The 26,594-nt window shown below is 37.0% G+C and overlaps 3 protein-coding genes across 12 annotated transcripts; 2 read left to right on the forward strand and 1 right to left on the reverse strand.

Annotated features, from left to right (window-relative positions):
• Positions 1–2,436: 2,436 nt before the first annotated feature.
• On the forward strand, positions 2,437–4,174 carry LOC103720293. 7 transcript variants are annotated; one of them, XM_039130905.1, is made up of 4 exons: positions 2,483–2,626; positions 2,716–2,850; positions 2,949–2,969; positions 3,677–4,174. In XM_039130905.1, the coding sequence occupies exons 1-4, from the start codon at positions 2,591–2,593 to the stop codon at positions 3,854–3,856; spliced, it is 372 nt and encodes a 123-aa protein (XP_038986833.1). In that variant the 5' UTR covers positions 2,483–2,590; the 3' UTR covers positions 3,857–4,174. The 7 variants fall into 7 exon arrangements, with proteins under 7 accessions (XP_026665493.1, XP_038986833.1, XP_008808152.1 ...); XM_039130906.1 differs by having other exon boundaries at positions 2,501–2,626; positions 2,722–2,850; XM_026809692.2 differs by lacking the exon at positions 2,949–2,969 and having other exon boundaries at positions 2,437–2,626; positions 2,702–2,850; positions 3,677–4,099.
• Positions 4,175–4,985: 811 nt separating this feature from the next.
• On the reverse strand, positions 4,986–15,489 carry LOC103720294 (protein RETICULATA-RELATED 1, chloroplastic). Its single transcript, XM_008809934.4, has 8 exons — positions 14,952–15,489; positions 13,303–13,467; positions 13,127–13,219; positions 12,934–13,049; positions 7,805–7,903; positions 7,418–7,726; positions 7,153–7,317; positions 4,986–5,788 (listed from the first exon to the last, which is right to left on the reverse strand). The coding sequence occupies exons 1-8, from the start codon at positions 15,384–15,386 to the stop codon at positions 5,512–5,514; spliced, it is 1,659 nt and encodes a 552-aa protein (XP_008808156.2). The 5' UTR covers positions 15,387–15,489; the 3' UTR covers positions 4,986–5,511.
• Positions 15,490–16,671: 1,182 nt separating this feature from the next.
• Positions 16,672–26,154, forward strand: LOC103720295 (protein IN CHLOROPLAST ATPASE BIOGENESIS, chloroplastic-like). Of its 4 annotated transcripts, none has more exons than XM_026809693.2 (12): positions 16,672–16,874; positions 18,494–18,577; positions 20,053–20,127; positions 20,243–20,285; positions 20,397–20,454; positions 21,552–21,719; positions 21,783–21,845; positions 21,922–22,025; positions 22,140–22,221; positions 22,304–22,435; positions 22,540–22,702; positions 25,820–26,154. In XM_026809693.2, exons 1-11 carry the CDS (start codon positions 16,751–16,753, stop codon positions 22,678–22,680), a joined length of 1,074 nt encoding a protein of 357 aa, XP_026665494.1. In that variant the 5' UTR covers positions 16,672–16,750; the 3' UTR covers positions 22,681–22,702; positions 25,820–26,154. The 4 variants fall into 4 exon arrangements, with proteins under 4 accessions (XP_026665494.1, XP_026665495.1, XP_008808159.1 ...); XM_026809694.2 differs by having other exon boundaries at positions 21,934–22,025; XM_008809937.4 differs by having other exon boundaries at positions 16,673–16,874; positions 22,325–22,435.
• Positions 26,155–26,594: the final 440 nt, after the last annotated feature.

A 26,594-nucleotide genomic window follows, 5' to 3' on the forward strand; every position in this document is an offset into this window, starting at 1 on the left:
CACACAGTTAAGATAATAATTTTCTCCAACATGCATGAGTCCAAGATACTATTCCGAAAAGGCATGTTCACCGTTTTGAACCTAATCGAAATCGTTGATCATTAGAAGCCTACAGCCTGCAACTAATCCATTTTTTCAATAACAATTTGATGGTGTTGGGAGCTAGATTTAGACTTGAGCGAAATTACAACTTCAGAAGCAAGCATAACTAAAAGGCTAAGCCTAGACCGAATCATGCAAGAAATGTATATATGCGTCCAATTTAGGTGATCTGAGTGATCTCATCCACTCGTGCGACATAAATGAGCTCCTTATGAGCTAGGTTATCCTTTTGAACAAGACATAAAATTACAGTCGACTTTCTTTTATGTATGATTCTAGCCACAAATTAGCTGCTTGCTGGTTCCAACAATTTTCAGCAATTTTTCTCTCACCAAATTTCATGGTTTCCAACAAGAGAGAGCATGGATGAACCAAAAGCTCCTTTAGTTTGGTAGGTTGGTAGGTTGGTAGGTTGAAATCAAATGACCTATTTAACCCATTATTACCATGGTTCATTATGGTTTGGGCTAGGTGGGTGTACAAGGACAAAGATTTATGTTGGCCAACTTTTTAGAAAGTCATTGCCAAACTCTCACCTTTCTTGGGTAAGGAGAAAAGGAGATCTGGGAATGCTCCCTTGTTCCTTGTCTCTAACCATAGTCCCTTGCATATCAACAAGATCAGCCCTAGGCGATGTGGACATGCTGTAAAGCACCATCATACATGATGCTGTATCCCAGTTCTACCACCCAAGCAGCCACTTTTTTAAGTCACTTCCCTCTCAACAGCATATGCCCATCAACTAAGTCCAAAGGCCATACCATCATGAGATGTGGATTCCACATATAATAAATTCATTATTATTGTCAGAAGCCGAAAATTATAAGAGCCTGTTTGGATATTTCTGCAGGAATATCTTGCAAGAAATCGAATCTGTTACCTGCCCAACCTACAGTTTTCTAAGGGCCTGCTCAAGTCTTAGTCTAAATCTCAACTTATAGACCTGCAGGATTAAAAAACTGACCTGCAAAGGTCTTCTTCTCCTTCACACATGATTCCAATTATAGGGATGTTGGGTTGACATGGGCTACAAAATCCAGTAAGAAATTCAGCTCGATCTTGCTAGATTTCCTAAACATGCTTTACATAGACCGGTATAATCCAATCCACTTATGGGAAGATAAGCTCAAAAAGTCTCCTATCAATTGTTACTTTGAACATGAATAGAAGAATCAATCAATGTATCTATCTAATGATCTATCTCTTCCATCTCCATCGAGCTAGCAGATACTAGTGCTTGAGTATAAGATGCAATATAATTGAACTCTCTTGTTACAGAGACAGAACCCATGAGCAGTTTCTATGCTACAGTCCCCATGGATCCAACAAAAAACAAGTGAAAAGCCAAGGTAAAATAAAAAGGCAACATACTGTGTATGTGACGAACATTAGGAACTCAAAATGCCCGTCCCAAATCATTCATGAACGCTCCATTGCATCCAGTCTCTTGTTCCATCCAAGTAACAAAGTAGGCAGAATATATTCTTACTCTGAAACTTGAAGTTGCTTTCAGAACTGACCACAGCTAATTACGTGTTACCTTTGCCTTATCCTCTATCTCAAGGTTTCTCTAGCATGCATTCAACTGCGCATCTAACGTTAGTATGACTACCAGCTTAAGATTCAAACCTTTCCCCTAACAAGTTCAGTCCCCATTACTTAAAACTTTATGATAATGATATATAGCTGACTGTGACCAGAAACTGCATGCGTGAGCTAGCTGCTCCATTGTCTGTAATAGCATCGCGGACTAAAAGCTAGTTTGCGACGAACTTATGATACAAACTACCAAGCCCTTGAGCCCATACGAGAGAAAAATTCTACCCATTACATAGTGAAACATCACGTTTAGCTCACGGTCAATCCAAATAGATCGGTGCTGTAGTGTTCTCTAGTTCGTATAGATTGTAGACCAAATTCAGCTCAAAAAAATTGGCCAAAAAATATTATTATTTAAATTTTTTAGCCTTAGATCTTGCCAATACGTAAATTAAATGCAAGCTCTCACAATCCTACTATTTTCATGTACGGGAAAAAAAATCTTTATATTATGATCAATCTATGGCTAATCCAAATAAATCAATGTTGCAGTGTACCCTTATCCATCTATTGCCAAATGTAACAAATCAGCTTAAAAAATAAAAAAATATTATTTAAATTTTTTGACCAAATATATATATATCTAAAATCTACCCAACAGGCGATGTTTCTTCCAATCGTACCACCATCATCTTTGCCCTTGCATTACCCTTTCCTTGTGTGGCGCCACCAAAACCTCACATCCAAAGTATCCAGCTATCCAATAATACCCTTTCAATACCAACCACCAAAACCGAAATATCTCTAGAGATGGCTTCCTTCTCTTCCTCACGTATTGACAGCACCACTCTTTGGGACCATCCTCTTAAGAATAATAAACAAACAAAAGAAAAACAAAAGGTAGTCCCAAATCATATAGCATTTCAGATCTCAGGAGAGCTAAATCTAAATGGCATTGGCTTCCACCACCATTTCTTATCACAAGGTGCTGGAGGTTTTCATGTCTTCTCTTTTTTCTCCCCTGGGATCTTAAAGAGTTTTACTTCCTAAGGTTTGTTAGAATGGTGTTGGCAGCTGCAGGGTGGATTCCTTCAGCAAGTTGGGTGCCGAAAGAAGGAGAAGGATAGGGACCGGGATCATCACTACCCATACAAAGTTGTCGAGATTACGCCCCCACCGAGGAGCCTCGGCGTCCGCTGCTTCCCTCTGGTATCTATGTGATCTCTGCTTTGCTTTCCATCAAAAAATTTCAAGCTCTAACAAACTATTTCTCATTTCATTTATGGTTGCTAAAATCATATGGAAAGCTTCTAAATTTGGAGAATCTAGTAAGTGCCTTGCCATTTAGTTCTCCGAATCTATAAAAATTGTTGCCTGAAGATGTACGTGTCTTCTTTTTGGCTTGTTTAGCAGCTGCAAATTAAGAGATTGGTTGGCTTGTCTTTGTACCCATGCAGGACATGCCTTCAGTTATATGCATGATGATCCTTTTCAAGCTAAAATAATAGTTGATGTCTTGAAACTGGCTGTAAACAACTCTAGTGAACTTAGACTCATTTTTGTCAAATTGTACTGTGCAATTCATTCATCAAGAAAAATCGTCTGTATTTATTTTTATGTCACTGAATGTAATGTACAAGATTACACAGCAGCATGATGTTAACAGCAACATCACCTAAGATGCAGGAAAAGGTCTTATTCACACTTCTCCATTTGCATATCAAATCAATCAATATTGGCTGCACAAATGCACTTATGGATGTTTTACATTGAGTTGTTCTTTACTTTATCATGCTTATTGCCTGTGTTGAGTGCATCCCTTGAGTACCTTTTTAAAAGGAAGCTTGGCTTCCTCTACATTTTGCAGTATCCATCCAGTTATGCATGACTACCACTATCTACTACTTTTCTTTCTCTGTTGTTTAATTTTGAAAACTATGCAAGATTTCTGGTTAGAATTCTATCTTGCGTTCTCTTTTTTTTTTCCTTGATAATTGCTTTACCCTCTTCTTATTGTTTTGTTCTCATGAAGCAGAACATACACTGCGGAGAGAGTGTCACCATAGAAGGACAAGCTTACACAGTTTCTTCAGTGACCCATCGATACCAGCTACGCAAGGGAAAGTATGAGCCCAGTGAGAAAAGGCTTGATGTGCAATCAACAGGAAGATACATGTTGAATCTGTACCTGGAGAATCTACTAGAAAATTCATGAGGAATATCATATGCATAATGAAGTCAGATTTAAAGGCAATTCTAATCTTTGGCTGCCAATGACTGAATGGTTATGTCACTAATGATAATACTTACATAGTACATGAGCCTGTTATTCTTCATAAATTTTTTAAAAATCTTTTAGATGTTGAACTGTATTTAAACATTTAAATCTCGCACTTGGAACAATCGTAGTTTATGAACCACTTATATTCCCTTTTATACATACGATATGTTGATTTCATTAGCTTGTTACTAGGTGCATATTTACTGACATGGGTCATATGGATTGAGGATTAAAAAGATATATGTCATTCTGCTAATTCAGGTGGTTCATTAGTTATTGTTCTTCAATGTGTGGTGCTAATAATCAGTTCTCATAATACATTAGTAACTAGTCTTAACTTATTCATATTGGCCAAGCCCTTGTTGATCAAATCATTTACCCATCAAAGTTCTGGAGTTCTTAAGCGCAGCTCTAAACCTAATCCTAGATTACCAACCTCATAATTAAGGTGCATTAGGTAGAGGACACTGGCTTCAAAGTTCTGCAAGATTTGATCACTTTTTACCAGTAGCTGGGAGCAGCTCTCTGGTCACATAGTCTGCACCTACCGGCCATCCCAAGGATCACAACATTGGCCATGTTTTCATAACCTAATAAGCTTGCAGCTCCTCATGATAAGATGATTTTACTTCCAACTGCTCGAGTGTTGGATCTTTTTTTGTAGTTCCTCTCCATCTACCCCCCATAATAAACTCCAAAGTAAGCTGCTTAGGCTTTGTTAGTTATTTCTATCCACTGTAATTGATGGCTGTGTACAAATTCAGGTCATTTGCATCACTGAAGCCTCACAGAAATTAGCAGATATGCTCTCCCTGTCAAGACAGGCATGCAGCACAACTAATTTTCAAGCCTATCCTGAATTTTTCCTTTAATAATAATAATAATAATAATAATAATAATAAAGCCTATCCTGAATCATCTACATCAACTTCCAGCATTCAGATCCCTGCAACATGTGAACTGGCACACCTACCAGAAGAAAATGATTTGATACCCAGCAAGAAGCTCCTAAACTATCGCCCTTTTGGCCAAATCATTACCTGGAAATCAACATTGCATAATATTTTCTAACACGACGAATGGAATTATTCCCATTGAAAGCCAATGAATAACATCATTCCACTATCAGATTTGTGTCTTGTAGGCAACCAAGTAGCCTCCAGCTTAACGTGACCTGCAAGGAGTTCGACTCAAAATCAAGGCAGCATGCTTCAAGGAGTTTCAAAGCTAATGCATTACTCCAAAGAAGTCACGCTTCCCTGTACTCTGATAGTTAGACTGTATCAGTGTATCAGAAAAAATTTCAATCTATATATATCTCTAACAAATTAAAAACATACAAGCGACTCCAATCTGCAAGCAAAAAAATAATAATAATAACCTTAATGCTCAAAACTAGAGAAATCTTGATCCTTAAAATCTCCATCAAACAGCTGTCTAAGCAAATGCCACGCACTTCCAAGATTGCATCTCTTGATAACAACGTCAAAGTTGCAGAAAAAGTATCTCCACTGTTCACTTGCATGGCAGTAATCCGCATCCAGCATTTACCTCATACAAAATTGTCTCCGAAGTGATGGGAACGACAACTATGCTGAACTTGTGCTCACTTTTTTCCTAACAACTCTCTTTCGGCGTGCCTTTGTAGGCATGGCCTCCTGTTCCCCACTGCCCTGCTTGATACCAAGTAATCCAAGGCCAGAGATGATGGCATCCTTAGATATGAACCACCTTGAAGATGGATTGTCAGTAGCCTCTGAGGGTCTGTTGTATGCTTTCAACAGATTGTCTGACTGCAGCAATGGATCAGCTTGCACCCCAAGCCAAGCGAGTCTGGATGTCTCCCCAATTTGAACATTCAATATTCTGCACCAAATGTGAAGCAGTGAACAACATGCTAATTCAATTCAGCTACCAACTAGGAAACTAATTTCAAAGGAAAAAACAACATCAATCAGCAAAATTTATGCAACAGGCAGGGGAAAATAATAAGTAAAAAACAATTTAAACATGTGATATACCTGCTTACCCCTACCCACCCCCCTCCAAACAAAGAAAATGCAACTTACTTTCTACTAAAATTACTGACTTCCTGCATATGCTTTATGTCTGGACAGGCTTATATTGTGCAACTGATTTCAGCTAATTTGATAACAGTATTCTTCTGAGTACAAAATCCAAAGCTTTCAGATCATGAACCGAACATGAAAATATAAGTGTTCTTTTCACTTTCTGAGACATATCGGGCTTTTTGCAAAATTAGAATGGAAATTTATTTGATGAATATGACAATTGACATTTAATGTATCCACATATGACAACTCTTGCACCATAAAATATTCACCTTTAAGCAATGCAATAGTGATTCTTCAAATGGTCAACACTTGAAGTTTCATGAAGCATACGTCAAGTTAAATTATATGAGCATAAAGTTGCGTTGAATTACCTATTGTATGCATTCTTCAGATAATTAAAAGAAAACAATGTGATCAAAATAGGTAAGACGAGACATGGATATGGTAGAATAGGAGGGAATTTGACACATTTGTGGAATTTTCAGAGGAAAAGCCAACCTATTTAGCAGAGAGAGAAAAAGTTTCACTCAAACAGTTAGCAAACACTTGCGATATCACACTTGAAAATTCTGACATATAGACACCTTTCACAAGACCTTCACCCCTTTAAAGCATGCTATGTGCCTTTCGTCAAGGAAACACTCTACTTCCTCAGCATGCAGAAAGGCAAGACTATGGTGATATTGTCTTCCCAAGATGGAAAATAGAGGACAGCATCTTGGCATTGATTACAGTATAAATATGGTATCTATGCATCTTCATAACCAAAAGTTATGCAGACTTATCTTTGAGCAGCATGATTCAAAATTTTGACAAAGACAAAATATTTTGGCTTATTAGGCTGATCTCAAAGAGACATTAATAGGTTTCTCACTCAGAAGCAGGGAACTGAGTACTAGTTTTCAACTAAAAGAACTCTTGAAATATACAAGGACAATCCTCAACTATCAATGAACAGTAACAAACCAAGACCAAAGATGATGTGAAAATTCACAATAAAGAAGAAGAAAAGAAGGTGATGCAGGGTCTCATTGTAATTATGAAAGACCACTCTTAATGCATTAGAACAAGTTAAGATTAGATAGGGCTATGAAAAGAAAACAAAAGAAATTGCTAACACTATACAGAAGTTAAACCAACAGGACAGGAACCTGCCTCAGTGCCGTGCTGAAAAAAATTGCCACTCCCAGAACATCAAAGCGGTCGAACATAGCTCGATCAAATCCACATAACAGCTGATATCGTAGGTTTGCATAAAATCCCAAGAAAGCCCCATAACCAAGAGCGTTGGTACTGACAGATGGTATGGTCACTGACAACCTACCACACAATGCAATCAGTTAAAGCACGCGCTGAAGGACAGACTTGGAGCAACTTGCACAAGAATGATATAAAGAGGCAAAAGGTGGTGTACACTAACCTTCCCTCCTTTTTGCCAGATAAAGCTTTTGATAAAAATCCTTGAACTGATCCAGCAGTTACACCAACTAGACATAACTCTGGAGCCTTCCAAAGAAAGAAAGATTGAATTCTTTTCTGTAAGTCAAATTCTCTCAGAGGATAGCTCTTCTCGAATATATTATTTGGAAGTTTCTGAATTGTATTTTGCAAGTCAAAACGGAATGTATTCCCATAGGAACGACATGGTGCAAGCGACCAGACAATAAATGCATTGCAAGCTGATACTGTCAGAACATTTATGAGTGCTAAATCCCATTCTTGTTTAATCCTGTACACATCAAATCCAAAGAACATGATAAGACAAAATAATATAATCTTTCCATCTACATTGAGATGAAATAAGTACCTTTCTTTGCGATTCTTCAGCTCCCACCAAACAGCACAACCAATAGTAGCTGCCTGTTCGAGGATTAGTTTATATAAGAAAGAGGGATCTGCAAGCATCCTGCATATCAAAGTAACAATTTGAAGTAGGTTGAACTCAGATAGAAGAGGAAAAGAAGGAACCAATGAGCCTCACCAACCGACATAGAGCTACGCTAGATGAATTGCAAAATCATTCTAACCAATTCAGTAGGCAAACACAAAATCAAGGTTTTATCAAGATGTTAGCATGATAAAACATGAAAATTAAGTTTCACAATAAAAAAAATGAAGGAAGCAGGTGTATTAGCAGTGCTGAACATATTTCATATTTGATGAATAGTGCACAACAGGTGCTTCAAAATACACCTAATTTAAATGTATTCTACATTATTAACCTGTCTCAATCTCAAATGTTATAGGATCAGATCATTTGGACGAGAACTCCTCAGGCACTATGATGCCTTCATGCTCAAGCAAACCAGGAATGATGAACAGATGCATTGCTTACTATTCAAACTGCTATACTGCATCTACACAAAATACATCATTAATCTCCAATAATGCAAAAGACACAGAGTCCAGCCATACACAAGTGGCCTCAAAATCCTTGGCAATTTTTAAGCACTATATTTAGGGCAGCTAGTGGGCCAGGCTTGGGCCAGCCAATCACAAGTTCAAGGCCGACCTAAATAAATAAAAGCAAGCATGGCCTGCCACAGGCCCCAAATATACCCATATTTAGCCCAAGGCCCAAATGCTACTCTAAATAAGAATATGCTTATTTCCTTTCACCAAACCTGATAAAGAAAATAATGCAAAAATCCATGAGGTACCGCATTAAACCCTAACCCAATCACGGCTTGATCCCATCGAATCTGACCCTTAATGCTACCATCAGTCCTTCCTCCACTAAAAAACGCTAATCGCATCCACTCCGCCAGTTGCCACAATCCACCAAGTTCACTCCTCCATAGCTTGTAGCCACTCGCCGCTCATCGTGTCTTCTCCACCACTAATCATCTCCCACCACCCATCAAGTCATCTCTTCTACACCTCTCCGCACACCATGTCATCCTTCCATCTCTCCGACGGCAAGAACATAGTGATAAAAAATGGGAATGAACTGTGAAGGCAATGGACAGCAGATGACGATGGTGGTTGAAGGCAACAGTGTGGGCTATGGCGGTGAACAACGTACTGTGGTGGTGACAGAAGGCAACAACAAAGGACTACAACAACAAACAGTCGGGCTTGGGCAGTGTCAGGTGCGGAGACAAGAAGGGGAAGGGATGGAAAGAGATCGTAGAAAAGTTAGGATTAGATGTTGCAGGCCCATTGGGATATGGGTTGGGCTTGGAGTTTTGTTTTATGCAAAAAAGAAGGGGATTAGAATCAAAGAATAGGATCCTACAACGAAAAACAGATGTATATGTATAGTAACTACTGTACAGTGTATTATTTAAGGTAATATGGCATAGTACTACACCCTAACAACGCATTGGAACCAAGAGAATGATATTGAATTGTTAAAATACACAATAATCACTGTAAAATGCATAGGATTCAGCATCTGTTGCACATTTTGCTATGATATACAGTTAAGTAATTCATTGCTAAAAATATAAGAGTATTACAACTTTAGCAAGGATTAAGCATTAGTTCAACATCGACTTCATAAAGATCGCCTCAATTGGCATCCTAGGAAGCTCTCCATGCTAGAAACCAACTTTCCCACCTCCCAACATCGAGAAAATAATGAAAGCATGGAAAGGGGGAATAGGATTGGTACAGGCTGGCATCCACGATTGGAAAAGCATAACAAGTGATTTTTTTAAGCACAAGGTGATTGGATGGTCTCTACCAACATGATTCTTGCTCTTATGATGTGGTTGGTTTCTAAGCTTCCTAGAATGGATGTTTCTATGCAAGTAAAATGAAGTTCAATCAGTTCCTTAAGCATCAAGTGATCTTTTTCTTTGATTGTAAATGGCCTAGTTGTGGAAGCACCCTTTTTCCTTTTCAGTTACACTGTTGTTTATCTAAAATCTAAATCTTATTTGATAATATGACAATTTTGTTTAGTTACTTTCTCTTTCTTCTACAGTGTAAATTGCCCATCTTCAGGAGCCCAACCAAGAGTGGTGGCAGTTGTTTGTCTCCTTTTTAGTACTCCCATGCCATTTATGTAATTAGAAATTTTAGCAGCATCAGCTGTTCCAAGAAGAATATAATAGAAATGGCATTTTAAAAAGTTCTTGCAGCCTATAAATATTAGATATGATCAATGATTCGTCATATTAAGTTCAGAACATAATGCATTTCGATTGAGGGACAATGCCTAAATCGGCACATTATTTCACATCATTTTCAAGACCTTCCATCTTGGTTTTCTTCTGGACTTGCCCAAGGTTCTAAAAAGAGACCATGCAGATGTGTAGTCAGGTAGTTATGTAGTGTCCAGGCGGTATGCACGCACCTAGGAGGAAGAGGAGAAAGAGGTGGTGCAGGTAGAGGGAGACAAGGCAAAAGAGAATGAGGAAAAGGAGAGGTGAAAGAGGTGGAGAAGACAGACGAGGAAAAAGAGAGCAAAGAAGAAGGAGAATAAGAAAATGAGGAGGAAAATGAAAGAAAAAATAAAAGTGTACTTTTCTGCCACCGACTGCCGCTAGAGTTCTGCCACCCACCATTAAGACCTAATTCCACCATTTGTTGCACCAGCATTCTCTCCATCACTCTTGTAGTTGTTCTCTCTCTATCTCATTCATGCTGGATAAGTATAAAGGATGAAAATGCTGTCAATCTTTCCTAACTTGCATTTGTCCACCTAAGTCACTTATATCTAAGGCCGCATATGCAAGCTATCTTGGCCTATTTGAGGGATGGGAGATTGCAATATGGCCTATCCACATACAGCATCCACCTGTGCCCAATGGAGTGTGTCCAGGGGGCCTTTGGCCATATGCTGTTTTTCAAATTGTGGACTTGTTGCTTCTATTAACCTTTCAAATGAATTCATGTCCATCTCTAATCTTTGCTACACGTTACTATACCATTTCATTAAGTATTCCATTTTCTTCTATCTTGCAACACTTAACCTTTCCTTGATGTGATCATACATTTCCCTCACCCTCCAAGCAGAGGAAACCATGCTCCCATCATTCTACAGCAATCCACCATGATCATGATTAAGGAAATGTTGCCCCATGCATAAATAAATTAATATTTGAAAGGGGACAAATGCGGAACAACATGTCAATGCTCTGATAGTGTTCAATCAAATTCCAAAACTCAAAATAGGAACCTAATCTACCGAAATTGAATGTGGCATATCATTCAAAAGATGAGAGTTCTCATGAATCAGCACCAGGGATAGCTATCCACCCATCAAAATCAACACCATACAGGATAACACCAAGAGAGAGTGTAATTTAAGTCATAGTTGAAAAGTGGTCCATTTAGGGTTGTCAATGGACCACATTCGGTGTTGTTAGTGAAAAAATTGAAACCAAAGCAGAAATCCACCACCACACCCCAAAACCGAAATCAAAACCAAATATTTTTTGAAATAAAAAATCATAACCGCCACCAAAAACACCACAAAACCGAAACCAAAATTGAAAAACCAAAAGTCGTTTAACTGTTTTTATTCATATCAAAATTTTCACAGATAAATAACCAAATTAAAGATGTCACCTATAATTTTCATAATATAATTTATACCAACTCATCTAATAAATATATCCAACAATAATACCACAACCATTCAACAAACTCAATAATTCAAAAATTATAATATAACCATCCAACAAGCACAATAATCCAAGTTAAACACAAGTCCAACTACATCAAAGAAAATATAATGATAAATTTTCCAATACAAGTGAACTTTGGTGAACTTAATGTGAAGAAGAACCGAAGGGAGGAAAAAAAAACCTACCCCTCTTCATTCTAGGTTTGAAGAATGTGCAATCCAGATTGAGTCATTGAGTAGGATAGGAGATGGTTTGGATTATCTTATGGAGTTCCTAATTTAAATTTACACTAAATACAAAGGGTATTAACTATCGGGTATATTCGGTTTCGAGTTTGGTCTTGGGCTTAGTTTTAAGTCAGATTCGGGTCGAAAAATTCACCAAAACTAAAACAAAAACCGAAACTGTGCAATTTTTAATTTTTAAAACCATCATCAAAACTATCCCCATTTAATTTCAGTTAAAATCACCCCATTTGGTTTGGAGACAGATAAAATATTTGTGTATCTGTCCCTGTAGATTTATCTTTAACCTATTTATGCAAAAATCATGTGACTTTTATAGTTTATGGAAAATACACAGCACTTTGTTCATTTAATTCTCACTAGAAGTTCCATCTACTAAATCTATCCATCACAATTGTAAAGACCAAGAATCAACCTCAATGCATTATATTGTTACTCTCTGCAAATGAAGGCCTACTTTCTAATTCAAGCTTGCTATAAGCAATCCTACCAAAAGGAGCATATACAAAGAGAAACCAGACATGTGTCGATAAATACTCCAAAAGATTTGGAAGAAAAAAAATGCTTTAAGAATTAAGAATTCTTTCTGTCAATCTCCAAATTTAAAGTAGTTTGTTTAGCTTTTAAAATGATAATAAGGTTTTGTTACTTTTATTACAGTTCAACACTCCACAATTTTTTTTTGCATGCCTTATCCTTAAACCACTAGTACTAATTGCAACACTTCCCATCTTAACCATAAGCAATAAACTAGATGTTCATCCTAAAGATGATCAAAAGCCTGCAGATAATCAAGCATGAAAAAATAAATAAGTATAATCAATGCTCATATATCCATACCATACATTCGAAGACCTGTCCACTATTAAACAGATCAACCAATAGGTCAGAAAACAAATAAATTAAGTCATTGCTTCTAGCTCTAGGACTGAAAGACTAGGCATAATCATATGTAGAGAGAGGGGGGGAGCAAGAAAAGATAGGGCCCTTTACAAATGCATGAAAATCAACTATAAGCCTACAAGCCTGGAAAATGTGAAAGAATCAATTATTTCTCAATAGCTACATTTGAATATCTTTTTAAAAGAACTGAAAGCTTCCCACTACTTTACCTTCCAATGAAAGCCCTGGATAGGGATTGTGGAAGAGCACGAGAAATGGACCTAGATGTTGTTGGCCTTGCATTCATTGACAAGAAGCGTACCATTTGTGCAGAGCTCACCAGACCCTATAATGCATGGTTATTTTTGGTAAGTAGCCCAGAAAGATACTGTTCTAACTTAACAAAATAAAGAATAGGGATACCATTTCATAAGCTTGGCGAAGCCCAGCAGGCAAATTTATCATGGTCTTGTACCACTCTTGAAGCACCGCATCCACAAATTTCCTGTCAAAGAGCTGCCAAAAGTATGGAAATCATTACTGCACATAGATGTTTCTACCTTTGCTCTTTTTTTTGAACATAGAATAAATCCACCAACCTCTTGAAGGACAAGACGCCTTCTAAATAGTCCACCTTCATCTCCTTCATCATCTTCATCGAAGTCATCAAAGTAATCATCATCATCACCGCCATCATCACCACCATCACCTCCACCATGGAAATTTTTCTTTCCGATATCACCACCACCTCCACCAACTGCTGTCTGCACCAATTCGAAAAAAATACACAAAATATTTGTCAAAACATTCAGAGTCACGAGACATTATTGGGGTAAAACTATTAAAGTTCAGCACATAGGGAGGAGGAACCCCCTCCTCTACTCTTAGAAGTGGTACAAACTCTGACCAAATAGAAAAGGAAGTGAAGAAGAAAGTTGTACTTCTATATTTAGGTGATAGAGGCCCAGCTTACATAAAAGGAATGATACATAGAATAATATATTTGAAATCCAACAGGGAAAGACCAATTAAACGGACAAATCATAAAAAAACCAAATAATTCCTTGACAATGCCTAGACTCTGAGAGCACATACAAAAGCAGTGCTAGCTATAGCCAAATATCCAACTCTTGTCTACTGTTTTTGGCCCTACCCGCATATATTGCGGTGCACTTTAACTACAGACCTTCAGTATTAAGTCATAATCGACTGCAAGTAACCAACAACTCTCTGCACTCTTAGTTCAGTGGAAAATAGAATGATTTCTCCCAAACAGTGCATGAAAACTCATAATATTGTAGAAGAAGGGAAGCCCACTGTAGACCTACCATGCACACACACCCATCTGAATATCGACACCTCCTAATGAGCTTTCCATAAACATACTCTAAGACTGGTACTCAGAATGCATACCAATGGAGGTGCCTCGACTTGAATAGGAATTAATAGGTCATGATACCAAGCCAGACATGAAACCAAATTCATCTCCTCCACTTCTACAGCATACAACTATCCCCCATTTAGCAGGTAACCTCGCACTGTATAAATAACTCCTCATTCCCAACCTAGAGTCAAGGATAAACTAAAATAAAATTTCCCTAGCAGATATCCTTCCTCCACCAAGGGTCGAACCCTCAATTTAATAAGCAGCAGCCAACAAATACACTTGACAGGCAAAAGAGCCATGGTAGCAGATATCCTTCCAATGCTTAATCTTGGAACCAATCCTTCAAAATAAAATAAAATAAAACAAAAACAGCTATACTTGCATCGACTTATTTTCTATTCAACATCCCAACTTCCTTTTCTAGTAATTCACAAGGATTAAACCCTTCAAATATCCGCATGATAAAATAAAACCACAAACAAGTTTACAACCTTTCCTGATGCCGTTTTTATTCCCCTAGTGAGATTTTCTTGATCATGAAACGTACAAAGCAAACTATCCCGAGCTCTCGGCCTCATAATCATATTTTTTAACTTCTTACAATTCAGCAAGAAATCATAAATCTTCAAAACTCGCCGGGAAAAATTGAAGTAAGTAGGCATAAAACGGCCGATCAAGCTTACTAATGCTCCATTAGCTGATCAATAGACATACAAAATCTTAACTTTCCAGGGTTTCAAGAACATCATACCAAAAAAAATTCAATTCCATACCCTTTACTTAGAAATGAAACAAAATTTAAAAAGGAAAAAAAAACACGAGATAAATCAAATTAGAACCGCAAAACCCTTCCCCTCTTACCTCAGGGCTCGACTTCGTACTCTTCTGGGAGAGATCGAGCTTTGACTTCTCCAGCGTCACCGCCCCAAACGCCCCGTGTTTCCCTTTCATCACCGGCTCCATCGCCGCAGACGACAACAAAGACGACGAGGAGGAGCAGGAGGGCGGCTCGGAATCCGGGGAGGCGGCGAAGCAACGCTCGAGGGCGCCCCTGTGGTCGGGCTCAACGGCTCCCGGCATTTCCCCTGGGACGGAGGCCGCCGCCGACCTGACGACGATGACGCGGGGCTTCCTCCGGCCGGCGAGGGCCGCCGGCGGGAGAAAGGGGCGATGGCGATGGGGGTGGGAATTAGGGTTTGGAAGAGGGGAGAGTTTCATGGGGTGAAGGTGAGAGTGGCGGTGGAGAGCCATGAGAGGCTGCGGGGTCGTGGCTTGGAAGACGGCGTGGGAACCCATTTCCTCTCTCTCCCTCTTCCTCCCACTCTCCCTTGTATCTTGGCGGCCCCTCGCGCGAGCTCTTCTGGCCTCGTCCTATCCGGGCTTCGGCCTGTCCTCTGTGCTACTCTCTGTTGCAATGCGCTCATAGCAACGCTACCTAATATACCATTTGAGAGAATTCGTTGAGGGACCCATCTATTATGACCAATAGATATCGCGTGGTAACGTACGGGTCACTAAAAGGGAGTTGCGGCGTAGTAGCATGGCCAAGGGTCGCTTCGATCGGTCGTTGCCTTTACCCGCTCCTTCTCCTCTCTCCTTTGCCATCATCCCTTTCTATTTCCATTGTATTCCTTTCGTTAATCCAAAAATTTTTCCATACTAAAATATTTTTTCCAATAGATATTTTAAAAAATAATTATATATATTTGATTGATCATTAAAAAATAATTATATTTTAAAATAGCTTATATTTGGTTAAGCATCCATTTTTCTAAAAAAATATATAAAATATCTATTACATCCTTAATAATAAAAAAATTACCTTATTCTAGGATTATTTTTAGAAAACCTAATTTTCATCCGATGGAAAGTTAGTGTCCTATATTCTATATAATTTTTTTATAAAATATGAAAATCTTATTTTTATAAGAAAGCTACTTTTCCATATTTCTTTTTTTAGAACTCTAACCAATGGGTGTAACTTTGGAATGAACCGGCCTGAATCCTATAAGAAAAAAAAAGGATATTTATGAATATAGACCGAGCTCAATTTGTAATCCTATGATTTTGCTGTAGTTCTGAACCCATAGGATTTTTAGCCCGATCATCTAAACATCCTGTATATTTGTCTTCCTATTGGATCCGATCCAAACCCATTTAGTCATAAAACCCATTCAATTATTCACATGCTCTTACAGGAGCTTGATCAGGTTAAAACTAAGGCCACAAATAGATTGGGTGTCCTCTGAACCTTAACCTGATTGGATCCAATTTTCCAACCCATATGGAAATTTGGATATTAGCATGGATCCACCCTCCACAATCCTTCAGAAATTTGACTCAAGAACATCCAACCCTCTCTCTATATTGTTTTCCCAGTGCTTAATCTGGATTTGATCCAGACAGATCCGACCCAATATTTTTTTTTATCGGATCTCGAAGATAAAACTGTCAAACCAACGTGATCCAACCAACTCAGTGGAGCGGATCGGATCGGATCTAGATATTAGATCCGAAATCCACCGAAAATATAAATTGATTAAATAATATTCTAGATCCAATTGAGTCCGGTTTATCCTTCGCTCTCCTCCACCCTTGTTCCACCACCGCAGAATATAATACAATTGTAGAAGTGCGAGCGAGAGAGAGAGGGAGGAGGGATGAGGGTGGGCGTGGTAATGGCGAGCAGAGGCGCCTTCGCCTCCGCGCTGCCAAAATTCCGCAGCAAACCCGGGATCAGATGCTCTTCCTCTCTCTTTCCTTCCACCTCCACCACCACCTCTGGTAGCCACCTCCTGTTCTCTTCTTATTCCAGTCCTCTCGGAGTCTCTTCCTCTCTTTACCCCACATTTTAATTCGTGCTACGACTGCATATGTTTTAAATTTAATCGAGTTCCTCTTATTCTTGAATTATGGGAAAAAAAGAAAAAGAAAAATCCTGCTTTTGAGTCTAAAATAGTCAACCTTTAGATTTCAGCATCAATAAGATTCTTTTTTTATGTATATTAGAAAATCTACAATATTGATACTTACAGGAAAATTTGTCCACCATGTAACCTCATTATTCGTTGTACGATGTATAATAATTATATGATTGTTCAGTTGATTCTCCATAGCTTGAGACACTTGTTCATCATGTAGTGTGCACCCTCATTATGCTTAACTCTTCGAAGGTACGATGTTCACCATTTGAACTGTCTTGAAACTGGATTCTTTTGCAAGGATAGCATGGTATATAAAAGAAATCAAATTGGAGTCAATTTGGACCTATGTTGATGTTGGCAATGCCTCTGAAGCGACTCTTCTTTGTTACCGGCATATCTGCTATTTCGTGTCTGGTAAAACCAATGGACTGATAATTTAGAGGAGATTCTTGTCTGCCATGTAAAACCAAGTCTCTTTCCCTGTCTTTTGATGCTAAAACTGACACACACACACACACACACACACACACACATACACACACACCAACAGATATACATGCTAGAATAGATTGCTGCTTGTGATGCTCCAATGAATACTATCATTCCTTAAAAATGAACTCTGCATGGATGGAGTATTATGTTTTGGCACATTTCTAGACCTTCTGGAGTTTCATTGTAATTGGATAAAGTTGTTCTTTCCAGTGACTCAAATTTATTGCTGGGGAAGCTAGAGAGATAACTCATGTATGTTAGACTGTGCTTGTCCTTTATCTCTATTTTTCTAAAATGATTTCCTTAAAAAAAAATTCAATGCATCTTCTTTGGGACTTTTTTCTGCATTTCTGGCAACTGATTCTCCAGAACTTGAGTGAGAGGGCGTCAACATTTTGTTTAGGAGGTTGAAGAGACTCATCACAAAGAGTGAATGTATGCAACTGATGTTTACAATATGCTATTATTCCTTATCAATATGATTTCAATGTCTAGCACTGTAAATTTTTGTTTAAATCCTGAGTTAGGAAAATGGAGGCCTGACTTTAAGATATCAACATTTAATAGCAGAAGTTTGAAGAATAAGCCTTATTTTTTAGAAATATCATGCTATTGAAATAAAAAAAAGATGATTACTGCTTTTGTTTGATCATAGAATTATGTTCCATTCTGTACCAACTTATTATGCATGGTGGACTTTGTTCTCTTCTCCCCACATGATGCTTACGCATCTTTCACAGCATTGTGCATGATGTTTTCACTTGAGCTAAGCTTGTTGCATCTGTACTGGAGCCATATCTTTCTAACTTCATTTATCTCCTTTAATGTAAACAAATGTTATCATTTCATTTTTGAGTGAGATTCTTGTGATATTATTCCCCTATAGTTGGTGTGGAAGTTTGTTCAGACTGTGGACAAAAGTCGTGCTGCGAATTCTTTCTACCTATAATAGAATTTGTTTCTAACAGTTTGTGGCATGTAATGCAGATCATATTTCTTTCATTAAAGATGTTGCTGCAACAAGACCTCCTGAGCATCTTCCTTACTTGTTGAACATCCTCCAAGCACGAGGTAGACTTTTCTTATCCCATGAATTAACTCATTTGTGTTTTATTTGAAGATAAGATAATATGGACTAACTTGCTTGTTCAACACCCTACTAACATGAGGTAGATTTTTCTTATATCATGAACTAACTCATTTCTGTTTCATTTGAAGATAAAGATGATATGGAATGCCTTGATATAGTTTTACTAGCTAGTAGAGTATTAACTAATATTTCTTTCAAGATGACATGCCATCTGTGTGATAAACCTTAAGTTTGATGGACAAGCCCTATCTTGCATGTATGAGTTAAAGAGCAAAAGAAAATGTTCATTTTCCTGGATTTCATATTCTTAGAAATTGGCATTCATGAAGGCTGTTCTTGGTGAAGTCTTTAGAAGTCTTCATGATTGATGGGGTTTTTAGGTATCTATCCGTGAAAAAAATTATGATAATTTTTTAATTGTTATGGTTTTGCTTATGAATTGGACTTCAATGCAAATATGTCTGTGTGATTAGATTTGTTTATTATGGTTATGCTTATGAATTTGACTTGAAGGCAAAAATTTATAAATGCGTGTGTGTGTTATGTTCTCTAGTTGGTTTTGTTTATAAGGCAGACAAGCCTTTTTTTATTTTTTTAGAAAAGGACAAGGATTTTTTTTTTTGAGTGCATTCTTAATAATGCTTACAGTGAAGGATTTGGAATATGTTCTTGCAGTCACTTTATATATATCATTAGCCACTTTAAGCTCTTAATTTGCTCACGGTTTGCTTGCTTTTATGACTGATTATCGAAGTTTGAATGACAGTAGTGGAAAAACTGCCAGAAATGATGTTGGTGGGAGTAGGGAAGCACCAAATCCTTTCTCTGTATAGCCTTTAGTCTTCTATTGACATCAAGCACCAAAGGTGGCTGGAAACAGTTTGGTGGCCGTGATATTTACATAGTTTTTTTAATTCTTTGGATTCTTTGGCTACTTTTGGTATATTCATCTTTTGTTTTTCTGTAAAGGCTACTGTTTTGTTCTTTTGCCTATTTCTATTTATTGAATAGAATTTGCGTTTTACCAAAGATAATTATGTTACTTCCTGTCATTGAAACATCAAATATTATTCAAACTTGTATCAAGTTGTAAGTTTTCTCTAGAAATGAATTTGTTCGAAGATGAATTGGCCTTACAACAGAAAGCACCATTTGCTTTTAACTATTTTATTTTTCATCAATTGTCAGAATTTTGGTCTAATCAATTGAAATCTTCAGTTTCAAGATATGTTTTTCTTTTAATATCATAATGATGTATTTAGATAGCAATGTCTGTTGATGGCTATTCATGAATAAATTCAATAATTTGGAGTAGTTGGTGTGGATTTTAGTTATTAGTTTTACAAGAAATCATTCACATGTCCTATGATGACAATATTCTGAAGACAATACGTTCTAGTGGTTTATACTGTAGAATGGAATACTTTGTTCTTAAAAATTAAATCATTTTTCACAGGTGAAACAATTGTTTCTCCTGGAGCCAAGGAAGGATTGATTCCCCTTGTTATTCCACTATCAGAAAGCTCATCAGGTTTCAGACACAAATCTTATTTTTACAATTGCTAAATGTTCTTTATATTTCATTTCATCTTTTGATGTTGATTTGTTGTGTTACACATTTTTTTTTAATTTGGGCATGGTAACAGGTACTTTGACATCATTACTTAGATGGCCAACATCCCCACCAGGGCAAGTACATGTCTTTTTTTGTCCTCAATAGTTCTTTTTCTGGTTTGTGAATTCTGTTTTAAATTTATGTCCCCCAACATTATAATGCTCATGCTCTTGTTGATGCTGTAGGATGGAGATGCCCGTTGTGGAAGTTCATAAGCATGGGGTCTGGCTTTTGGCAAAGAATGTAAGATCTGCAAACCAAGAGAGCACTGTGTCTAACTTCCATTGGTATATTTGCAAGATTTCCTATTCAACCATGGACCGATTGAACTTATTCTCTGAGTGAAAACGAACATTTGTTGCAAACCAGAAAATAACAGTCGAGCCATCATACTGATCGATTACTAGACATTTTGTGAAGATGAGTTCAGTTATGCATTGACAGGCAATCAGTCTTAGCTCATGCAACTAGGTTCCCTAGTCTTAGAAATAGTTTAAATGATGAGAAACAAGCTTCATATTGGTGCTTTCATATCTAAGGTACAACTAACTGGTCAAAGTGACAGAACCCCAGATGACATGGTGTTTTTTTTTTTTTTTTGTGCATAACATTGTCCCTACAGACTCAGTTATGGAAGACCAGACATGATTTCAGGCAGATTATAAAGGTCACTCTTCCTCAACATGCATTGGTTTCAGCATGTTCAAGTCTAATGCCACTTTCATAGATCAATCATCAATTCAGAATTGGTCGTTTGCTCTGGAGTTCTGTTGAGATGACAAAGAACAAATTTTTGAGATGTGATGAGCCATTATGTGTTATTTTATTAAATTAAATTAATTTGCACGCTTTATTATAAACATTTATTTTATGATATTGCATAATCTTTAACTGTCAAAGTACTGACATTTCTTAGAGAGAGGATTTGTGCCTGGTAATATGTCTTTTAGGTAATATGTTAGACAAAATCACCATGTTTACGAATATGGCAAAATTCAAAAAGGTTGATGTTCAATATGAGAGCAGGTCATATAATGATTCCAATACTTTTATCTTTCATAAAGAGGTCTCCATATGCCCACTTGCTATGTAAAGAAAAATCAACTGCATTAACACCAAGGACACTTTAAATGATAAAATTACATCATCAGAATTTACAACGATATCTAATGTCATGATTTGTAAGAGAATATTAAGTAAAACCTAGATTTTCATTTGTACAACTACCTAAATAAATGAATTTCATACTCTCTCTCAAGAGTAACCTATGACCAATTTGTTTTCTGAATGTATAATGCATATTTGTAAGGTCCACCATCTTCTTTGTCTCAATGTTGCAGGTAGATCAATTTATTCATAGAATCCTTGTTGAGGAAGATGCCAGCAACCATCAGGGAAGTAATGACAAGTTATGGGATGCTTCATCTGATGCTGGTAGAAAGCTTTATAAGAAGGGTGATCTTGTGGAGTCTGGAATTGCTGATGTTGATACGTATCTGCTGAAGAAGGTATACAGAAAAATTACTGCTTACAGTGATTGGACATCCTCTCATATTTTGTTTTTGTTTCAGGTTGGACTGTTTCCAGATCTTATAGAGCGGAAAGCATCATGTCATTTGGAGAAAGGGGACCAGGTAAGACCTTAAATTTTGTGATTTATTGATAAGACTCCTATGTTACTTGTTGAATGTGTTTCCTCATATTCATCAGTTCCTTGTAAAGGTTTCTGCCTTGGTTACTGGAGAGTTCTATACAAGGAATCATTTTCCAGGATTTGGACGACCTTTTATAGTCCATGCAGTGCTTTTGCTGAAGTTCGTAAAGATTCTAACTACATAATTGACAAAGATGTGTTCAATGTTAAATTTGTTTAAATGCTTCCACAGAGATATTTACATAACTGTTTGTCTCTCAATGTATCTTTTCAGGGTTGGGCGTAAGCTTGAAGCCAAAGATGCAGCCCGGGGGGCACTAAAGTCACCATGGTGGACACTGGGTTGTACATACCAAGTATGACTGCTCTAACTGTAAAGATACCATTATTCGATTTAACAAATCAGTTTATTGTTCTTCAAGCTAGAGTTGATTATAGTTGCATGCTTCTCCTGCTCAGGAAGCTGCTGAGATTGCAGAATGGGAGGATGAACAAATCGAGTATATAAAGGAGAAAGTGACTGAAGAGGGTAGGCAGGAAGATCTGAAGAAAGGAAAAGCACGAGAACAGGTATGTTATTTGCTAAGTATCTTCTATTTATCATATACAAGAAATATTATGGGATGAAACATTCCTGCAATATCATTGTGGACCTAAGGTTTCTCCAAATGCAGGTGGCTCTTGATGAAGCTGCATTTTTGTTAGATTTAGCTTCAGTTGATGGCACCTGGGATAAGGCTGTGGATCGAGTTGCTGAATGTTATAGGGAGGCTGGACTAAATGATATTGCAAGGTTTATCCTGTGCAAAGAGTAAATTTTGGATGACCTGTTTATAGGTATGCTAACCTTGCAGCACTCTGGTCTTGGGCATTTCATGAAACCTCACCATTGTGTTAATTTTCAAGTGGCACCAACTCCAGATACTATTAATTCTCAAGCTCCAATAATGTGATCCTTCTTTTACATTATCAAATAATTCATCTTTCATTTTCCTTCATCATTTACTATAGAATTGGTGGACACTATATACTTTTTGATGGAATAATATTGGTTTAAAAATCTTTGTTTTACTTCATTTGGAATATTATTGTAAATTCCTTTGTATGAATGAATGGAAGCTCTTAAACAATGATTTCCCCTTTATTTTGCACAACTGATGTGCATGTTTTTGAAGCCATATATTAGCCAAGTTAAAATTAATTGAAAAATAGTTTTAGTCAGGGAAATCTGTGCTAGTCAACTGATGAGTGTTTATGGATATAGTATTGGTGAGAAATTAGAATTCACAATCACGACAGGTTTCAAGTGGATAAAATATGAATTTTATTAGTAAGGTTTGATAGAGAGGGTGAGCCTTGGTGCAATGGTAAGATTGCTCTATTGTGGACGTAGAGGTCTTTAATTCAAAACATGAAAATAGCCTTTCTACATGTGAGGATAAGTCTGCGTACACCTGACTCTTCTCAGACCCTGTAATGGTGAGAGCCTTGTGCACCGGGTTACCCCTTTAATGGGCCTTGATAGAGGATGCAAGCATACATAATCATCACAAGTAGCACCAAATGTTTGATCCATCCTGCTCTCCACGTATTTGAATGTTTATGATGCCACTATCAGCATATGCCAAATTAGGCATCCTACTACCTAATCAGCCCACAAGATAAGTGGAATGAGACTTATCATTCTACCAGTCAGGTGCTTTAAAGGTGTAGTACTGAAAAGTTAGCTTTCTTAGGAGCCTCTGAACTTCTGTTGAACAGATTTTGAATTTTTGCTCCATTGGGTACCCTGGCTTGTTGTATATTGGATCAAAATTTAATGGTGTACTGGCTTCTCATTGGGCTTACCTTGAGGAGCACCTTGCTTATAATTTTACTTAACTTGATTGTTTTTGTAGTCTAATCCTCATCTTATATGCTGAACAATTCATCGTAGATAGCAACTCATTTCACAAAATCAAGAGCCTTGCAACTTCTAGAACTAGTCTTGCATTCAGTATCTATTCAAGTAGGATGTTTTGAACTGTCTCATTCCTATAGTTATAAACCTTGGACAACGAATTGGTGTAAGTAGACTTGGATGCTCAGTAAAAGATTCTAGCGCAAGAAATGGAAATGTTGAAGTTTTCTGCAGTCAAGTGGCATGCTACTACTGAAGACTCTATTTGGAGCAGATACGGGATTGATCTATGCAAGATCCAAATTATATTTGAAATCTATCTGGTTTCTTATGAAGTTTTAAGTTAGATTTGGTGTTAGATGCTGTCTGGTTGTAAAATGTTTGTCTTAATTTTTTCCTCTTATTTTGAATATTTAGCTCAAGAATCACTTTCATGGTAAAACAATCATGTGATAAAACATTCAAATACACAACACATGGTGTCTGGTATCCATTCTTCGTATTATTATGATTTTAATTCTAGCTAATTAATCTAACCACGTATTTCTATATTTAAATGCCAAATCTTAGTTTGCTTTAATCTTAGACATGGATGGCTATCCTAACAGCTTCTATACTTGATATACTTAACATGTAGCATGTAGATATGCATATAATTATTTAGAAAATGTTATATTTGTTATCAGCCAATACATAGAGTGTAGCCACAATCCTACTTCTATTTCACATTCTATAAGTTATATTGACGATATATGTTAAAAATTTGTCCTTTAATAATCTACCGCATTAAGAATGCATAAGAAGGGAAAAATTTTGAGGACCTTTAATCATAATTGGGTTGGCAAAAGATGAATGGTTCCTGTAATGTAAGGGTCAAAATGCATGGTATGCGAAATAAATCTGTTAATACTCCATTTAAGAGTGGCTAAGAAGAGTAAGCCCTATCTATCACAAGTAGGCACCACCAAACAACTTGCAACCATGTTTTTGTTGACAAAAACTAATATAAAGCTTGGGTGCGATATGCATGACATGCCATATAAATCTATACTTACATAGTTGATCATGATTTGTGCACGAGTGTTTGTTTAATTTCAAGTTTTAGCTGAGCTAGTCAAGTCTGCAATGAGTTACTAGTTCAAGTTTAACCAGGTTCAAACCCAAATCTGTAATAAATTAAATCCTATAATCAATATACAGGACCATATTTGGAAATTTCTAAATGTAGGATTGTGATTTTATTCTTTTTAAGGACTTCGAAATTTTAATTGATCATTTGTTCACTATTCTGAAAATAAAGAAGCATAAATTGACAAGGAGAGAAGAATGAATTTGGAAACTTGAAGTAGAAATTCCCAATTTCAATTTTTAGGACATTTATGAAATTTAATTGCACAACCAAATACCTGATATTTTAATCATAACTTGTATTTTCTTTTTAAAAAAAGTGCCATGAAGTATCATAATTTTGTGGTATGCCCAAACACACCTTAAACTTGCCTCAATGATCCTGTGAAACTTTAATTTTCAGATGGAAACCCAGTTATCTTCTTGCAATGTGCAAGTTCGTGGTTATCAAACACCATTTTCGGTCCTCACATGAAAGGAGCAACACCTAAAGTCATATGTGAAGATCCACTAATCAAATGAAGCTGGCCAACAAAAAGGATGTGAACAAACTTCTAACCTCCAGAAATGTGCTTTAAAAGTGTATTTTATCTTCATGAGATTAGAACATGTACAAGTGGAAGTAACTCTCCTGCTGTACATTTTCAGTCACTTGGATGACAAACAAAAACACAATTATGCTAATTCCTTCCAGAGTTTAGTGTCTGATGTGGAACTTGAGCAATTTCATAACTACTTGCAAGGAGTAGTTGTCATCTTCAATGGAACAAATGTGTTTTGAGTTTTTTTTTTTTTTTAAAAAAAAAGTAATGGTGAGGCAACTAAGTCTTTGAATCTCATCTTTAAATGAAGCCATCATGTACCCAAAAATTATCAAATAAAGCAAATGCTAGTTGTGCTTACGATTTTGAATTCTTCAATTGCAGGTGACTGAGAGATCCATTGGAGAGCACAAGAACAAGTTGGAAAAGCATTAAGTGCAAGCAATCAAACATGGCATGATTCTTAAATTTTGTGAATGACTATTTATCGAGCCATCAAATGAAGCTGGCTGCAGTGCTCCAAGAACAGGACAAAAAGATTTACTGCTAACCTTATTTGTTTGATCACTACTGGAATTGATTTCCATTATGTTTCTTAGAGATGGTTGAATTAAATGTCCTTTTTTATGCATGGGAAGTGATAAAAAGTATATGTATGAATGAGATATTAAAGCATCAAATATTTATTCAAATTGAACTGAAAGCTAATTTCTGGTGATGCGGTAAGTAGCTTTTCTTGAAATATCATTTCTTGTTTCCATTCGAAGATGAGCAAATATGCAGTATGAAAATTATGTTGAATCGCACAAACCGAATATTGTATACCATCTGTGAATTAATAATACATAAGAACCTGGATTCAAGTACAAATATTTCATTGCTTAATCATTCAATTCAACCATCCGACCATGAAAATAGACTATTTAGCAGACTTCATTCCATTAACCTACGAAAGCAGACGGAATCTTCGTTCCATGGAAGTCAAACAGAATTTATAAGGGGGAGAGGGTTAGTTTACAAAAAGGAGGGGAAGGGAGGAAGCTGAGATTGGATCATTTAGAAAGAAAAGAAGGTCTCTCTCTTTATCTGCTTCTCTTAATAAATTGAAGATGATCTCAGGAAGTTCTGATTAATGGAGAACCTAGAAAAGCACTAAAAG

The sequence above is a fragment of the Phoenix dactylifera genome, chromosome 10 (assembly GCF_009389715.1).
Source record: "Phoenix dactylifera cultivar Barhee BC4 chromosome 10, palm_55x_up_171113_PBpolish2nd_filt_p, whole genome shotgun sequence".
Taxonomy (NCBI): domain Eukaryota; kingdom Viridiplantae; phylum Streptophyta; class Magnoliopsida; order Arecales; family Arecaceae; genus Phoenix; species Phoenix dactylifera.

Bases quoted from the DNA above. Each gene is read 5' to 3' on its own strand.
- LOC103720294 (XM_008809934.4), bottom strand. From the start codon at position 15,386: ATGGGTTCCCACGCCGTCTTCCAAGCCACGACCCCGCAGCCTCTCATG. The intron at 7,904-12,933 runs GTAAAGTAGTGG...TTTGATATGCAG, and splicing joins TCCAGGGCTTTCATTGGAAG to GATGCTTGCAGATCCCTCTT. The intron at 5,789-7,152 runs GCAGGTTCCTGT...CATTTGGTGCAG, and splicing joins TTTTTCAGCACGGCACTGAG to AATATTGAATGTTCAAATTG.
- LOC103720295 (XM_026809693.2), top strand. From the start codon at position 16,751: ATGAGGGTGGGCGTGGTAATGGCGAGCAGAGGCGCCTTCGCCTCCGCG. The intron at 20,286-20,396 runs GCAAGTACATGT...TTGATGCTGTAG, and splicing joins TGGCCAACATCCCCACCAGG to GATGGAGATGCCCGTTGTGG. The intron at 21,846-21,921 runs GTAAGACCTTAA...CATATTCATCAG, and splicing joins ATTTGGAGAAAGGGGACCAG to TTCCTTGTAAAGGTTTCTGC.
- LOC103720293 (XM_026809692.2), top strand. From the start codon at position 2,452: ATGGCTTCCTTCTCTTCCTCACGTATTGACAGCACCACTCTTTGGGAC. The intron at 2,627-2,701 runs GTGCTGGAGGTT...AAGGTTTGTTAG, and splicing joins CCACCATTTCTTATCACAAG to AATGGTGTTGGCAGCTGCAG. The intron at 2,851-3,676 runs GTATCTATGTGA...CTCATGAAGCAG, and splicing joins GCGTCCGCTGCTTCCCTCTG to AACATACACTGCGGAGAGAG.